Consider the following 16,979-nt stretch of genomic DNA (forward strand, 5'->3'; position numbering starts at 1 on the left):
AGATAAGCTGTCAGGACATCTTAGAACTCTTAGCCCAGCAAGCAAGCCCTTCTCAGTGACTTAAACATTGGGAAGGGGTAGGCCAAAGAGGCCATTTCCCGATTCAGCCAAAGAATCTGAGACCTTGGAGAGGAGTCCAGTCCTGGAACACTGTCTCATTTCTTGCTGCTTGTTTTATTATACTACTTATAGTGGCCGAGTTGCAAAGGAAGTAATGGAATCGAGTGCCAAGATCAAACGAGAGCCACCAGAAATACACAGGTAGGCTGCCAGGGGCTTCCCCCAAAACCAACTCCAGCTCAGATCCCGGAACCTCAAAAGAGCCAGCAGTTTGAGTACCGTGTCAATTCTGGCCACAAAGACTCCCAAAAGGGGAAGGAGAAGACGGAAGTGGGTGAAGAGACCCATCTCGGCTCAAGGTGTGGGGAAGTCTGATGCTGATATCCCTGAGCCTTGATGGAGAACGAGGGAGGGCAGGCTAACTGCAGACAGTACATCAGACCCAGGAGCCACCTTCCTAGGTAATTCTCTCCTGTCCTCTCAAGTCCTGAAATTGGTCATAGACCATGGAGGACATGTCCAAGCAGCAAGATTTCATTGGTTCTTGAATTAGTCCATTACAGGAAGCCAGGGATAGCCTCACAGCCCTGTCACACTAGGTCAAATACAGTTTTGGGATCCGTGCTTCATATATAACTGTAAATTATGCATTTCCAGAAACCCATCTCCTAGAACCTGATAAGACCCAGAAAGAATATGATTGGCCAAGAGGGCAAGGGTTTGCCAACCAGTCTGACCTCTGGGAATGGGAGCATTACTGCCTGCCCCTTCACACAGAGCCCCCTTCCACCAGCAGCCTTTGTTGGAAGTCAGGGGAGGCTCCATATGGGTCTTCAGAAATATGTTCAGGAGTACTGCTTATCCTGGGCCCTACTCCCTGACAATCCTGCCCAGAGACCAGTGGCACCAGTGCCACACTAAAGAAAAGTTCAAGTGGGTCTGGGCTGTAAGGAGGTGTACCAGTTTGAAGCAGTGCCTCTCACTGGGATCCAGGGACTAAAGACAAAAAGCAGGTATTAAAGATTTAAAAAAACAAAACTTAATACAGCCAGGCCATTCCAGTAGCCGCCCCTCAACTCTGAGCTCTGACCACATGACTGTGGTCACATGCAATGAGTTAACAGATTTCTCTTTTTCTTTAACCTCAGAGCAGGCATGGTTCCCAGCCGCAGCTGTCCCTCCATAACCCATGGCCCAAGGCTGAGCAGTGTCCCCAGGACTCGGAGAAGAGCTGTTCACATCTCCATCATGGAAGGTGAGCCTGAGCTCTGGAGATGACCACGGAGTTCCTCCAAGTCGTGACTTGGACCAGTTCCTCTCAGGGACCTTGAAAAGAAGTGAATTTGCATTAGAGATGGCAGCAAGTTTCTCCAATGGTAGGGAGAAGGTTTCACCCAGTACATGGGAACACCAGCTGGGTGTCAGGTGAAGGGGAATCTCATCCAGCCTTGCCGAGAGCTGTTGTCCAGGAGGGGGTTATAGATCTGAGTATTGGGGTAGACCTTTGGGAGACGGTGTATGAGGACTCTACCAGGTTCCATGCAGTTCTAAAATTGCTTTCCATCAAGAGGCTTTTCACTTGTTTTCCAGATCTGACCAATCTCCACAGCTTAAAGGATCAGGGTGGCTGAGGCAGTTAACCGAGAAATGAAAACTCTCGGTTCTGAAGCATCCCAATAGCTGCCACCACCTTCTACTTCAGTTGTAGAAATCTGTCCTCTTGCTATAGGAATTCTTTACATTGTCTCAGGCAATCCAACATGCCCCATGTCTCTCTACTCTTCCTTCCCATTGGTGGAGATGGCAAGAGAGACAAAGTCTGGGTATCTTCACTGAACTAGACAGCCCAGCGGCAGAGGCCAATACCTCTCCAGTCTCTGGGTAGTTAATACTGGCAGGAGACTCTTGGAATATTGCCCTCCAGCTGTTGTCACTGACCCAGCTTGCCCTGCAGGCTGGATACAGGTGTGACCTGAATGCTTTCATTCCCAGAGATGATGTTTTTGTAGGACCACGAAGATCTCAAGCAGCAGGAAACAGCAGTAGGATTGCTTCACACCTGTTTCTGTCCTGGAGGCTGGGGAGGGAAGGCCCTTTGCCCTTTCTGTGGGGATGCTGCTTGTTAATGAAAATGAAGAACAGCTCAGATTAGGAAGGACACCGCTCTGCTGCTCCCCTGGGAGGATCTCTGGGGTGCGTTTAGGATTTTAGGATGTGTCACTGACTCTGCACCACCTGAGTATGGTATATAACTACAGTCAAGGGGGTGAGAATCCTGGCTAGGCAACCACCATCAAGTGCCTTAATTATTTGAGTATCTTAGTTGCTCCATTTGTAAAGCAGGGACATCTTCCTTGCCTGCCCCATGGGTTGTGAGGAACCTAATGTATGCAGAAATATTTTAAAGAGATTAAAGTATTTACTGGGCAGGCAGCAAGCATAGTGCAAAGAGCCCTGGTCAGGAAGTCAAAGGTGAGGTTCAGATCAGAGCTCTGCTACGCACTTTCTGGGCAGGTTGCTTAACCTCTCTCAGTTTGTTTCCCCCACTGTAGAGTAGGATGTAGGTGTGGGATGGTGCTTATAAACTACCAAGTATAATCGCTATGCAAGGTATGGAATTACTGAGGTCTGACCATCATGAGACAGCCTCCTGGTTTTTCCTCCTGTCTTAGGCTGAGCGGGAGAACTGAGCACAGCTCTCGCTGTCCCTCTTCTTTTGGGGTGTTCCTCTCAGGAAAGTGGAATGAATTTCTTCTCCTCTTTTGAGGAAACGTAACTTTCTCCCCTCTCTGTGGCCCTTCTTCCCATCCATCCTGAGGCTGAAGCCACCAGGCTCATCCCAAGGCTCCTGCAGATAGTCGAGTCTGCTGTCCTCCCAGAGAACAGCCACCCTTTGGGGGAAGCTGGCACTAAGGCAGGTATCAAATAGGAGAGGAACCTCATGCATTTCTGCTCACTGGCATACGGAAGAATATCCAGTAAAACCAGCATTCCCAGAAGAGGGAAGACTGAGGCTGTCTGTGTCGGGATACAACTCATATGGAGTTGCTGCCAAGCAGGGTTAGCGTAACAACTCAGAGGCGGAGTGAACTGTCCTCCTGCTCCCCCAAGACAAGCTGTGAGGCTGCCTCAGTTCCCAACCAGCTTGGCTGTGCCTCCAGCCTCCTCCTCCCAGAACCTATCTTCTCCCGTTGCACCAGCAGTAGGCTCCTCAACATCCAAAATAGTCACCCTTGCTTGCAAAATGTCAGGGGAGGGTGCAGTGGGGAGAGGCCACTGCGGAAAAGATTAGAGCACAGATTCTTAGGCCGAGGGCACGTCCTCAAAATCTCAGCCTCACGGAACTTCACTCTTGGCAGATTATAGCACAGCAGGCTCCCACTTGCTACTCCCCAAGCCAACCTGCTCCTCATACCCCATGCCCAAGGCTGCCTGCAGACAAGCACAGCCTTCATCCCCAGCCATGGCCCTCAGCCCAGGGCCCATTAGACTCAGGAGGGCACAGGTAGAAGCAGCTAAGAACTGCCCCAGCAGGAATGAAGCTGACAGGCTCAGGGTGAGGAGAGGCAGATGGACATCTGGTTCAGCTATGGAAAAGATAAGATTTCTTAGCAGTTAAGTAGCTCTATCAGTGCAGGGATTATCAAGCCTGGGGAAATAAACGGATTATTTCAGGAGGTGAAAGTTCAGCTGCACCATCTTGAGAGATGGAGTTTTGCCTGTAAAGCACCTAACACAACTGACTCGCACTGTCCATCCCAGCCAGGCTGAGGGGGATGTGATGGTGGCCTCAGAACAAAGGCACAAACCACCAAAACTCCCAGGAAGTTATGGACATTTGAAATTGGCTCATGCTCATCAGAGATTGTCTTTCCTGTAGTCCATATGGCCCATAAATTAACATCATAGAAACCATTTGCCGTTTCTAGGGGGAGAGCGTTGTTTGCTATCTCCAAAAGCAATGGGAAAAACTGCAAAGACATTAACATAACATTACTGTTTGAATGAAACCATGTAATCCCAATGAACTGGGACCCTTAAAAAGATGACTGTGCACTGGTTGGCCCTGTCCCCTGCTCTCAGGGATGCCAAGATAACACGTTATTGGCACAGGCATGAGCATGAGCTCAGGAATGTCGGTTCCTTTCACCCACTGTGCCCTGTGGGGCACCACTCAGCAGCAGGGCGCCAAATAGTGTAGAGCCCAGTGGTGGCTGGGCTACAGCCCATTTCCAGCCCCAGAGCCACCCAGCCCAAAGCCCACTGTCTCTAACTTCACATCCTGGATTTTCTGGGACAGTCCCAATTCCCCCTACTCTCCGGGATTGTTCCCTGCCCTCTCCCTCACCCCCTAAGAGGTCTGGGGCCCTTATACGGGCCTCTGGGAGACAGCTACCAGCTAGGGAAGCATTACTTTTTATGGCTCTAAGTGCTTCAGACTGAATCCAGTCCCCTGATAACGTTGGCCTCTCAGAGCCACTCCTTCCCAGCAGCTCTGCCTGCTCTGAGGCTCGCAGAGCTGACATTTCTCTCCAGCATAGGAGGCACTGCAAAGGGGCTGCCATGGTGTGGATCAGCAAAAACTCTTTCTCCTGAGTTGGTTTTCCGTCCTTTCCCTCTGTATCTCCCCTACCTGGCTGGTTTCCATGAGGAGATCAGCTGGTTTCCACTGAAGAAGTATCTGCCTTCCTGGGTCACCATGGGGAAGAGCCTGATTAAGATTCACACCAGAGTCCGCGTTCAGCTACGGTTGACTAATCACTGCCTTCGGCCCCTAAGTGTGCGCATCCTGAGGATGGGGCCCCGGCTCCAGGGTAGGCTCCTGACCACTGTGCACCCCAGCCCACTGGGAGCCACCTCTGGGCAAGGCAATCAGCTGGAGCACCTCCAAGGTAAAAAGACACTCTTGTGTTTTGCTATGCCCCTCACCCTGATCCCACCACCGCACCCACCCCATCCATCCCAGAATAACAGGTTTGATGAAGGGGTGAGGTGGGTGGTGGTTTCTAGTAAAACCTGAAGTTCTGTACAGGACTGACCCGACATAGGAATGATAACCTTCTAGGTGAGGTCTCTTGAGGGAACAAAAGACTAACATTTACTGAATAATTTTGTTTGTCAGGCACACCACTAGAAATGCATACATATCCATTATCTTGTTTACTGAGAGCTCCAACAACTCAATATAATATGGCTTCTGGTGTCCCTCTGATTTGTTCTCTCTGATGTCACAGCCTTTGCCTCGCTCCTTCCCTAGCAAGCTTAGGGCTGAATTGCAGGTGAAGCTAAGCTTGCATTGAAGTGCCTTCTGGCAACTAAGCTGGTCATGCTTTGGAAGATCTGGCAATCAGCTTCCTTGTGAGGGGACAGCCTCTTGAAAGGGTGTGAGGTGCCCTCTGCAGGGGTGGTTGAGGTTCCAGAGAAAAGGGGACTGGAGGAGTGGTTGGGAAAGGAGCTGAGCCAGCAACCTGTGTGATCAGGGCCTGAAGGTTCCTGCTTTCTCAGGGACCTGTTACACACCTCCACGTACGTATGCCTCAAGCTGCACGTGTAGATGGGGGAATAAGGGAGGAACACTGGGTAAAAAAGAAATCAGTAGCATCAAGAGCTCTGGAACAAGGCACAGGCTCTTAATTTCATGTTATTTCACAACAGTTTTTTGGGCATTTGGGACCTAAATCTAAGGCAGGTGCAGGCTGTTGACTTAATTCATCCTGGCCCCTTGTTCCACTCCCCAGAATCCAACTACATGACCGTTAGCATCATGAAATAGAAAGAGGCTTGAATTCTGTCCTTGCCTTTGCCATTACCAACCAACCTCTGTAACCTCTCGCCCTCACTACTTCATGGAGTTGTTGAAAGGGAAAATGAAAGTGCTTTAAAAAGTTTAACACTTTATACAAATTTAAGATTTTAGCATAGGGACAAACAAAATATGACTAGGACCATGAGGAGTTTCTGGAAGCAGAAGCTGAGAGCTGTGGCAAGTATACTAATACTGAGGTGATGAGGAGTACAGCTGAGTAGTAGGGGGCTGCCATTGCCCTCACCCCCACCACTCCTTCATAACCGAAATTCCAGGATTCGTTCCTCTGGAGAATCCTTAACTGTGCCTATGCTGAGACAGGCCCCAGCAGGCTGAGCAGGCAGGCTGCCTGGGTACAAATGGCTGTGCCACAGGGGAGCCAAGGAAGATGCAACACGCTATTTCCGAAAGGTCACTGACACCTTTTAAAATAGACCTGTGGGCTTCTGAAGCTAGCCCTGAACTGGAAAACTCCCTCAGCTCTGGTTAGGTCAAACCTTTACCTAGCTGGGAATCTGGTTCAGTCTGGGGCAGTCAGGGTGGACTTCAGAACAACAGAAGGGGACTGGCTTCTCTGTCATAGGCCACAAAGGCTGGGAGAGCCACTCTGGGACCACTATGATGGGCGGGACTGGAAAATGCAGACATTGAACCTGAAACAAGAAGCCATTTTCTTGGGAGCACTGTGATGTGGGCCACGCTCAGTGACTCTGAGCCCACCTCCTCTGGCCTGGGTGGCTGCTGTCTGGTTGAGGGAGTAGCCAGCTTCTGTTTTTCCCTACCAGAGCTTGAGTCCTGGAAAGAGAGAAATGTTCCATCTGAGAAAGTGAAGAGATAATGGGTAGTTTTAGGGACCAGAAGAGCCTTTCTCCTAAGAAATTTAAGAGAATCCCCCTCACCCAACAAGATCTTCTCAGAGACCACTCTGCACTCTGGGGTGTCTAAAGACAGGGCATCAGCCTTTTCTGGACCCAGCTCATTCTAAGGTGAAAAGAGAGGCAGCTGGCAAGGGGCTACCCCCCTTCTCCATCAGAGGGCACTTAGGAAGAGCAGACAGGGTTTTCACATCCCACAAGCTCAGGACAGCTAGAACTGGGAGGCTGAGGAGACTGACAGCAACTGCAGAAATCCAAAAGATGACCTCGTGACCTCATGGAGCTGTGTGCTGGGCTGTTAAAAGGACACTCAGCTCCAGAATCAGTATTGATGGGGTCCAGTTAGGCAAAACAGTCTCCTGCTCCCCGTTCTTGCCTCTCAAGGCCCTCAGCCCAAGGACTTCAGCTCCCTGAACCGGGGCCCTAGCTCTGGATCAGAGATAGTCTGCGGTTCAGATTCTCTTTCAAATTGGGGCTTACCAGGTCCAGGACACCAAAAGTAGGAAAGGCAGAATCTTTAACAAATCTGGCCAAAACCACAAGTAAAAACAAACCCCATGGCCACTCTTGATTTCTGCTGCTTCTCTTGTCCTATTCTTGATACACTAAGACAGACTGCTGCAGAGGCCACCACTGCTGGTCACATGGAGTGTGCAGAGGGGCTTCCTCTTAAGACTTTAGTGACGAAATAAAACAGAATGGGTGCTGCCTCCACCTGACAGCAGAGTGTGCACTGGGACACAGAAAGCCTACTCGTGCTCCTTTTGCCTTTCCAGGCCTCGAGTCACTACGGGACAGTGCGCATTCCACCCCGGTGCGTTCCTCCTCCCACGGGGACACCTTCCTGCCTCACGTGAGAAGCAGCCGGGCAGACAGCAATGAGCGAGTCGCCGTGATTGCAGACGAGGCCTACAGCCCTGCAGACAGTGTGCTGCCCACCCCCGTGGCTGAGCACAGCCTGGAGCTGATGCTGCTTTCCCGGCAGATCAATGGGGCCACCTGCAGCATCGAGGAGGAGAAGGAGTCTGAAGCCAGCACCCCAACTGCTGCAGAGGTGGAGGCCCTTGGGGGAGAGCTGAGGGCCCTGTGTCAGGGGCACAGCAGGCCAGAGGAGGAACAGGTGAATAAATTTGTTTTAAGTGTCCTCCGTTTGCTCCTTGTGACCATGGGACTCCTCTTTGTTTTGCTCCTCCTCCTGATCATCCTTACTGAGTCTGACCTTGACATTGCCTTTTTCCGCGATATCCGCCAGACCCCCGAGTTTGAACAATTCCACTATCAATACTTTTGTCCCCTCAGGCGATGGTTTGCCTGCAAAATCCGCTCAGTGGTGAGCCTGCTCATTGACACCTGAGAAGGCATGACTCCTAATAACTAGCCAGCTGGACCAAGGAGCCCGGCTACCCATTCCCAGCAATGGGACCCATCGCGGAACCATCGGCACATGTACCAAGTCCTCCTCTCATGACTCAAAGTCCACAGCCTAGGAGGGTCGTTTCCCAGAAGAAGAAAGGGATAGGCTCATGCCCTCTCTAAACAAACTGGGAAAACTCATTTCCTTCAGAGGTTCTTTCAAGAAAGGCTTGGCGACTCTGTTTCTCATCTTCCCAATTTGCAGGATAATTTTTGGTTTTTGAATTTTGATTTTTCATAGATGTGTATTATTTTGAAAGTATCAAATAATTATTTATTTTACTATTACTGATTATCACAGTAGTGTCACCTAGCAGATAAGACACTAGTTGAAGACTAGAGAGCTGTTGTCTTCTGTGTTCTGCAGGAGCTTTCCTACTGGGTTCTAGCAGGCTCATCACTGCAGCCTCATGAGACACGCTAGGAGTCTGGACAATGGGGACTATCTAGGTTTTCTTGCCGGACAGAGCTTTTAAAAAAGTAAACATCCATGTAGAATGATTAAATGGACACTTGCTTCTTATGATGGTCTGAGTTGGATTTTCTTTTCCTTTTGTTTTTTCAAATCTGAGCAGAGTGGGCATCTGAAGGGACCACCGCTACAGCAAGCTGCAGCAGCAGGGGTGGGGTAAGTCTGTCCCCTTAGACTAGATCCTAGTGGGCGTCACCATGAGTTTTGTATAATGAACTTAGACTTCTGTGATTTTTTCCTGAAGAACCTCAAGACTTTTATTGTGCTCCAGAGGCATTAGATGAACTCAGTGGTGCCAGAGATAGGACTGTCAGAAATGTTGGACAGAGTGTAGTTAACAGAAAGCAGAACTAAGGTACCTGAGAAACTGCTGATATTCGGAGAACAGTACTTATTTTGTACACCTTCCCCCGACCCAAAAGACTATTTCAATTTATATTTTAACAACAAAATGTTATTTTCTTATCAATTCATATTTTGTTTTTACTTTATGGATTAAGAAAATAGAGCCTGATGAACTAAACGATGCAAGAAAGAAACTGATCCTGAGAATGAAAAGCTTCAGAAAATAGAATTCCAAGATCAACAAACAGCCTTGCAAGGGACCAGGAAAAGAATCTCTTTAAATAGGAGTTCTAAGAGATGCCTACAAAAGAAAGAAAGTGAATGTGGCAGAGACCAACACTTAGATGTAGAAATACTGCCCCCTAGGGTTATCCTGTGCATCAGGAAAATAAAAGCTGTAGGAAAGCACTCGCCATCCTTGCTGAGGGAAGTGTGGAAAGCATGCAGAAGCACAGCAGGTGAAGGGTGAGTGTGGGGTCTGAGGCCTGAGCTCTGCAATTCTTACAACCACTCACAAGATCTTGTTTTCATCTCAGGGAGAGATTCTAAGTCATCTGGGGCCTGAGGACTTAAGGACAGTTAGTCGACATATTCCTGGGACCCACACAACGTGGAGCAGCTGCTGGCACCCTATGATATTGGGCAGCCCCAAGTACAAAACAGAACGAGTCGCTTGTAGATTTGCTCTCCCCTAGTTGTGTCCTGAGATGGCAGAACCATGTCCATGTATAGAATTAACAGCTATGGAATAAATGGCGTTTTTCTTTTTGGGGGGAGAAGGGGTAATGTTGCATAGTTTTAAATGCCCTTTCATCTAGACCAGGTGGCAAACAACTTCTATAAAGTGCCAGATAGTAAATAATTTATTTTTTGTTGGCCATACTCTGTGGCAACTACTCAACTCTGCCATTTTAGCACAAAAACAGCCATACAGATTCTAAACAAAGGAGCATGGCTGTGTTTCAACAAAATTTTATTTATAAAAACAGACAACGAGCTGAATTTGGCCCATAGGCCATAATTTGCCAACCCCAATCTAGACAATAAAACTGCTCCTTACCAGTATGTTAGCAGAAAGAGTCAGCTCTGCTCCAATTCCTGACATGTGTTATAGATCCAGGACCATTTCTGGAACAGTGGAGGCTCTGGGATTGCTTGTATAAAGGGTGCTCGAACAACCAACCAGCAAAGAGATGTCCGATGCCAAGATGAGCAAGATCAAGTACTGGAATGCTAAAATGCGGCCAGAATCTACGAATGGAAGAGGGCCTGTCTGATCATTTCCATACCAGCAACAGTTTGGGCAGAATTACAAACATCTATTTACCAAGTGACAAGACAAACTGAGGGAGATCCTAATAAAGATTAGGGATCGCTTAGAACCAACTAGCCACTGCCACTTGTCATCTACACAGGAAAGGCTTTATTTAGCACAGGAGTGAAGTGAAAAGTAGACTCAGAGATGAAAAGGCTGTCAGGAGATAGGGGGCTGGTATTAACCTGGATATCTACTGTCTTATGCAACATAGCAGCTTACCTTTAGCGTAGTGTTCCTACCTCAGTCTGTAGAAAACGGTGTTTCTATGCAGTGAGTGGTAGCCTCGACTGACCTTTCATATTCACATTAAAGAAAGATGTAGTACTCCATTTCCTGGTACATTACTTGTGTCTAGAGTTCTAACAGTACAACAGTCCATACCACTTCCAACAGCTGGATTTTGCTCTCTGAACAGAAGCTTTCAGGTTATTTTTTTCCAGAGCTTATCCCAGAAAATACAGATAGAAAAGTTTCCTTCAATTTGCTTTTCAAATAGTGCTTGAATAACAAACCTCCTTTGTTGATAACTAGTCTTTTTTGGTATCTCCTCCATCATTAAATATTGTTCAAGTTTTTAACCTGGTTTTACTGTGTTCTACTATGTCTCCCATTTTCTCTCAAAATTAGTTTGATCTCATTGTAGAAAAAGCAATGGTTTCCATAGCTTCATCTATCAGAGGAAATAAAACTCTCACTAAAGAATAGTATACTGCATCTTTAAGCAGTAGAGGGTAAACTACCTGCAAATGTGAATTTCTTAGTTTCATTAAAAAATAGTTGTTAACTTTTTGTGTGCCAAAAATTCTAAGTTACATTTTCCTTCAAAGCAATGTACTTTTTTCTACATATGCAGTATGTAGTTAGCATAAAATCATTGGTGCCATGAAAATTATTTTTAAATTTAAATAAATATTTAAATATCATATAAGAGTGGACTCTTTATTTTTTAACTTATAGCCGTCTCACTTTCTCCTCCTTAAAGTTACCAACACATAGATAAAAGGACACCAGTGGGATTTACACAGCTGACTGCTGTTCACAACTGGAATCATTTTGTTTATATCCATCTGTTTCCTTGTCCCTTCCCCCAAAATAAATTCTATTAGGAATTTAGAAGCTACAACTGTGAAGTAATTTTAGGGATGAATTTGACCTCATTTTTCTGATGAGTTTAACCTTAGGAAAATCGCTTCTTGGTTTCAGTTAGTCTTAGAGACCAAAATAGAATCTAGATGTTCCAGCTTCTAGACCAGTGTTCTTACTCAAGCCTGGAACAAGACGGAGAATAGAAAACACTTCCAATAGAGGGAATAGAATGCTATCACCACTACAGTAACCTCATATTTACAATTTACAAAATACATTCCTATTACGTTATCTAATTATGTAACCATCTCTCTCTGGCTATGGAACTGGTAATGGTCTTCTAAATTCCATGAGGATAAAAGGTGAAACCAGGGTCTGCTGTGCTACTTATTATCTAATCTGTTTTCAATTCTACCTGCCCTCCAATCCTCCATTCTGCTGTCAGGTCATCTTACTAAAGCACTGTTCTTTTAATGACAAAAGTCTTTTCTTAAAGTGATCTGAAGGGTAAAAAGCATAAGAACCACTGGATGTCAGTGTTTCCCATGATCCTACAGATTCACAGCAGCTATGCTTTGGACACCTAATAAGGACTCAGCTACAGACACATCCTTTCAGGGCTCTAGTACCCACTGCCTCTGCTCAGGGTTCCTCAGCCATAACCAAGCCCCTTTGCACCTGAACACACTTCTGATTTTTAGCTCATGAATAGGCTTCCCCTATGAACCCTTACAACTTGCTGATGGAGGAGTAAAACAGGCAAAAGATACTTGTAAAACACTTCCTCTTGCACAGCTTCCATTTTAGGAAAAGATATATGTTAAAATGTTTCACTCCTCACTCTGTGTAACTGTGCCAAATGTTATCTTCCTCACAAAAGTCCACCTTTTCCTTTGAAAATCCAAACATTTACAGCAAAATAAACTAGAATATGAGTCTATGCTGTCTTGGAACTAAAACTCATTACTAGCCATCAATACCATACTAAAAAGGAAAAACCAAAAAAACATACTAAGTCAGAAGGGACAGGCTAACCGGACACCTAAGTAAGTTTGGGGAATCTTAGAGGGCACATATTTCTTCCTCAGGTTTGAACGGAAGGCACCATGTGTCTGCCCTCCTCCCCTTTCCACGTACTGTACACTGGCTGAAAGGATTTAAATCTTTCTTTGTATCCACAGCTCTAAAGTTCCCTGCTTTTCTGAAGAACTGCCTTTGCGTAGTTTTCTCTGTGGAAGGGAAACTCACTCAAAGGACAGAATACTAAAATATGACATAAGCAACTTAGATTCAATCAACCCCTAATCCTTTGCAGTCTCTCCTAGTCTGACCAAGTCTCTGTCCACCCAAAATGAGAATCATCTCCTTTCTCCTTAAAGACATGTAAAAAAAAATGGGGGCATTTCAAAGAAAATAACTGAAGTGGAATTCAGAGCTGACATGTTTAAGAGATATCATAAAGGCCAACTTACAAAAAAAGGTTTATCCCAAAGGGAGAGATCCATCATAATACACCTATAATTACAGAAGCCACACAGCTTTAGGCGAGTCTCTGGGAGAAGTACCTTTCACAACAGATTACAGTTTAAGGATGTCCTAAGGGAGACAGTTTTCCTTTATGTGCTTTCTAGATTTAAACAATTAGTCCATTATAGAGCTTATCACTGAGAAACAAGTCCCTGCTCACTCTCCTTGCTTCCTGCACTGCCTCAAGAAGATAAAACTCTATTAAGTAGAATTGGATATAAATAGCACGGTTTATGAAGCTACAATAGCAAAATAAATCACAAAAGTGAGAAACATGAAGAATTTGCTAACATTTATTGCAGAAGCTAGGCAATTACCACCAAGTAGTCAAAGCTTAAATGATGGTACTAATTTAATTGAGAGTAGTTTTCAACATCTTAAAAAAAGAACAATTGCCATAGAACTAGCCACTCCAGAACCTGTAAAATTAAGTGGGGTAGAAGAGAAAGGGAGCCTAAAGGCTTTATTTACTATTTCCAGGACAGTTTAAATATAACTCAACCTCACTGAGCTTTACTTTTCATTTCATAAATTAATACAGGCATATCTCAGAGATATTGTGGGTTCAGTTCCAGACCACCACAATAAAGCAAGTATCACAATAAAGCAAGTGACATGAATTTTTTGATTTTCCAGTGCTAATAAAAGTTATGTTTGTACCATACTGTAGTCTATTAAGAATGCAATACCATTATGTCTAAAAAAAATGTACATGCCTTAATTTAAAAATACTTCATTACTAAAAAATGCTAACCATCATCTGAGACTTCAGTGAGTAGCAATCTTTTTGCTGGTGAAGGGTCTTGTAAAAAAGCTCAATAAAGTGAAGCAAAATAAAGTGAGTATGCCTGTGTTTCCATCTTGCTTATCAATTCCTGTACTCATATCACCAAGAAAACAGAGAACTCCTATTCCTTATAAATATCCACAACCTATTAATAAACTAAGCCTCAAGACACTTAGATTTTCATTATAGAGAAAATTATAAATGTCACTTTATTTCTGTGATATACAATTATAAGAAGATGATATTTCCTCTTAGAATTCAAACATATTGCCGAAGCTGTTTACAATAGTCCTTCTGTAGTAGTTAGCAATGAAGAACAAAAAGATAGGCAATGTCGCATGGTAATATTAATCATTGATTTAGGAATTCCCCTTCCAACAACAGATACATTCAAATTTTGCTATAACTTCTGAAAGAATTTTATGAAGAAATGCCAAAAGTGGTATTTCATAACATTTCTCCAAAATATGAATAGGAATGAAGGTATTCACTTAACAGGCTGTTGAATCTCCTCTGGAAAGTTTAAAAACAAGGAGAGAGAAGGCTATCTGGGGCCTTCAAAGGCAGGAACTTTCACTTCTTTTTTAAGATTTTATCTTTTCCTTTTTCTCCCCAAAGCCCTCCGATACATAGTTGCATATTCTTCGTTGTGGGTGCTTCTAGTTGTGGCATGAGGGACGCTGCCTCAGCGTGGTTTGATGAGCAGTGCCATGTCCGCGCCCAGGATTCGAACCAACGAAACACTGGGCCGCCTGCAGCGGAGTGCGTGAACTTAACCACTCGGCCACGGGGCCAGCCCCAGGAACTTTCACTTCTTTAACCATGACCCACAGTACCACAGAAATAAACACATTTTACATCAGAATATACATATTCAAATATACCTACAAAGATGCATATGTAACTAAGTTTCACAAAACCATACTTAATGTTTTCCATTCTTTACTATTTCTTTCCTTTTCATTTTTTTAAACACTGGCCAGGGCCACTAAATTGATTTTGTGTGCATAGCTACAACCCATAGTCTGGACAACACTGGTCTGAGGTAATGTCACACTGGATTACAGGGATCTGACAGATCCAAACCCTGTGCCTAGGAGGCCTGGGATTCCTGGGCTGTGTCTCAGGAGCTATAGAGAGGAGGGGGGTGGAAAGGGTCAGTACACACAGACCCAGGCCCTGCCCAAGTGAACCAAAGCTTCTCAGCAATTATCTTGGGATTTCACGTAAGATTTAACTTAGAGGCAAGGGCAAAAAGAGTTCTTGATTTAAAAAATTAAGTTTCAAAATCACTGAGTTAGATGACCTTTCAGGACCCCTTCCAGTGACTGTCTAGAAATAAATGTTCATTCTGAACTATAAAATAAACCAACAAATCTATATATTACTATAGAATCACAACTACATCATGAGACCACAAAAACTTTTAATACTGATCATTCAAAGCTTTATAATTTATAATATTAGAATTTTTCTACACAGTGCCAGATTAAAAGTGCTGAAGGCATCACAGCATCCCCTTAAATTCTGTCCCCATCCTGTGGAAACACCTCTAAGGCTTCTCCCTTACTAAAAGTACATTCTGCTCATAGTTCTTATTAATAAAGCAATCTTATATTTGCTAAATAGAACATATTACTAAGTAAACAGACTTAAGCCACATGAATTACTAGGCTCCTTAGACACTGATTAATTTGAACAAATTGGCATTGCTAAACTTTTAACTCAGCAACTTCCTTAATTCATAAAAACATGTATCCTCCCACTGGAATTACCTCCAGCCAAAATATACCGAGTTGGGTGCATAGCATTGATGGAACACACAGAGACAAGGCATTCTCCACCAAGAAAAGAATGCACCTGCTTTCCTGTCTCATGGAAGATTTCTACCCGTCGTGGATGGGCCATGCTGCCAACTATGACACAGTCTTCCTGTTTAGGGTCCCACACAGCTCGGAACCTGGTCAGCCATCGCCCAGTGATGGTGTTGTGCCTAGTGAAAAAAAAATTTTTTTTAAACACTATACATGCACCCCTATGTTCATCTCTGCGTTATTCACAATAGCCAAGACTTGGAAGCAACCTAGGTGCCCATCAAGGGACAAACGAATAAAGATGATGTGGTATATAAACACAATGGAATACTACTCAGACATAAGAAATGATGAAATCTGGCCATTTGTGACAACATGGATGGACCTTGAGGGTATTATGCTACGTGAAATAAGTCAAGAGGGAGAAAGTCAAATACCATATGATCTCACTCATAAGTAGAAGATAAAAACACACACACACATAGCAACAGAGATTGGATTAGTGGTTACCAGAGGGGAACGGGGGAGGGAAGAAGGCGAAAGGGGTGATTAGGCGCATGTGTGTGGTGATGGATTATAGTCTTCGGGTGGTGAACATCATGTAATCTACACAGAATTCGAAACATATTATGATGTACATGGGAAAAAAATACATAAATAACATACAATAAAGTATAGATTATAACTGTAAAAAAAAATTTTTTTAAAGTATAGTAAGTGTGAAATAACTCAAGGTTGCAATGGGCAGAGGGTAAAGATGGCACTGCTCCTAAATGCTGGTTTTCTCTGCCAAGTTTCTTCTCATTGAGTTACTGAGTTACCATCAACCTAATCTTATCCTTCCTACAAAACTGAAACTCAGAACAGGCAATATTGGGGGTTAAGTTCGCATGCTCTGCTTTGGCAGCCTAGAGTTTTGCCAGTTCAAATCCTGGGCGCGGACATGGTACCTCTCGTCAAGCCATGCTGAGGTGGCATCCCACATGCCACAAATAGAAAGACCCACAACTGAAAATACACAACTATGTACTGGGGGGCTTTGGGGAGAAAAAGGAAAAATAAAATCCTTAAAAAAAAAAAAGGAACAGAGACAATGTCTTCTGCATTTTTGAATCTCCAGTGAGTACAGTGGTTTGTGCTCAACGGATGGTCATTAAGTGTCTACTGAAATGGCGCCTTTTTTTGTTCACTATTTCCTAGCTCAATGGACTCCCCTCCTTTTTTTAGCACAAATAGAAGAAGCCCTAGAAATAAGAAATAGATAACCTATTGCTGTTTTAATAGGATCTATTTCCCATATTTATATTCCCCTGATAACCAAACTCTGAAATCATTTTATACTCCATACAACTTTAAAGTAAAAAATACATTTGAGGCACAAAGAAGAAATCACAAGGGAAATTAGAAAATATCTGCAAACAAATGAAAATGAAAACAAAACATACCAAAATTTATGGCATGCTATAAAAGCAATAC

General features: G+C 44.5%; 2 protein-coding genes across 12 annotated transcripts in view; one reads left to right on the forward strand and one right to left on the reverse strand.

Moving 5' to 3' along the window:
- The window catches only part of FRMD5 (FERM domain containing 5), a 300,073-nt gene extending 288,862 nt beyond the window's left edge, over window positions 1-11,211 (forward strand). For 3 of the 6 annotated variants that reach the window (XM_014847086.3, XM_044765005.2, XM_070502435.1), the window contains 3 exons: window positions 193-261; window positions 1,209-1,315; window positions 7,518-8,672. In XM_014847086.3, coding sequence (XP_014702572.1) covers window positions 193-261; window positions 1,209-1,315; window positions 7,518-8,095 — 754 coding nt within the window. In that variant the 3' untranslated portion in view covers window positions 8,096-8,672. Of the gene's footprint in view, window positions 1-192; window positions 262-1,208; window positions 1,316-7,517; window positions 8,676-8,729; window positions 8,924-9,126 lie in introns of those variants that run through there. The other 3 variants (XM_014847088.3, XM_070502427.1, XM_044765006.2) reach the window with 3 other exon arrangements.
- Window positions 11,212-13,178: 1,967 nt separating this feature from the next.
- Window positions 13,179-16,979, reverse strand: part of WDR76 (WD repeat domain 76) — a 63,704-nt gene continuing 59,903 nt past the window's right edge. For 5 of the 6 annotated variants that reach the window (XM_044764999.2, XM_014847089.3, XM_044765003.2 and 2 more), the window contains one exon: window positions 13,180-15,682. In XM_044764999.2, the coding sequence (XP_044620934.1) occupies window positions 15,427-15,682 (256 nt within the window). In that variant the 3' untranslated portion in view covers window positions 13,180-15,426. Of the gene's footprint in view, window positions 15,683-16,979 lie in introns of all 6 variants that reach the window. The other variant, XM_070502400.1, reaches the window with a different exon arrangement.

Source organism: Equus asinus, chromosome 2 (assembly GCF_041296235.1).
Source record: "Equus asinus isolate D_3611 breed Donkey chromosome 2, EquAss-T2T_v2, whole genome shotgun sequence".
Lineage (NCBI taxonomy): Eukaryota > Metazoa > Chordata > Mammalia > Perissodactyla > Equidae > Equus > Equus asinus.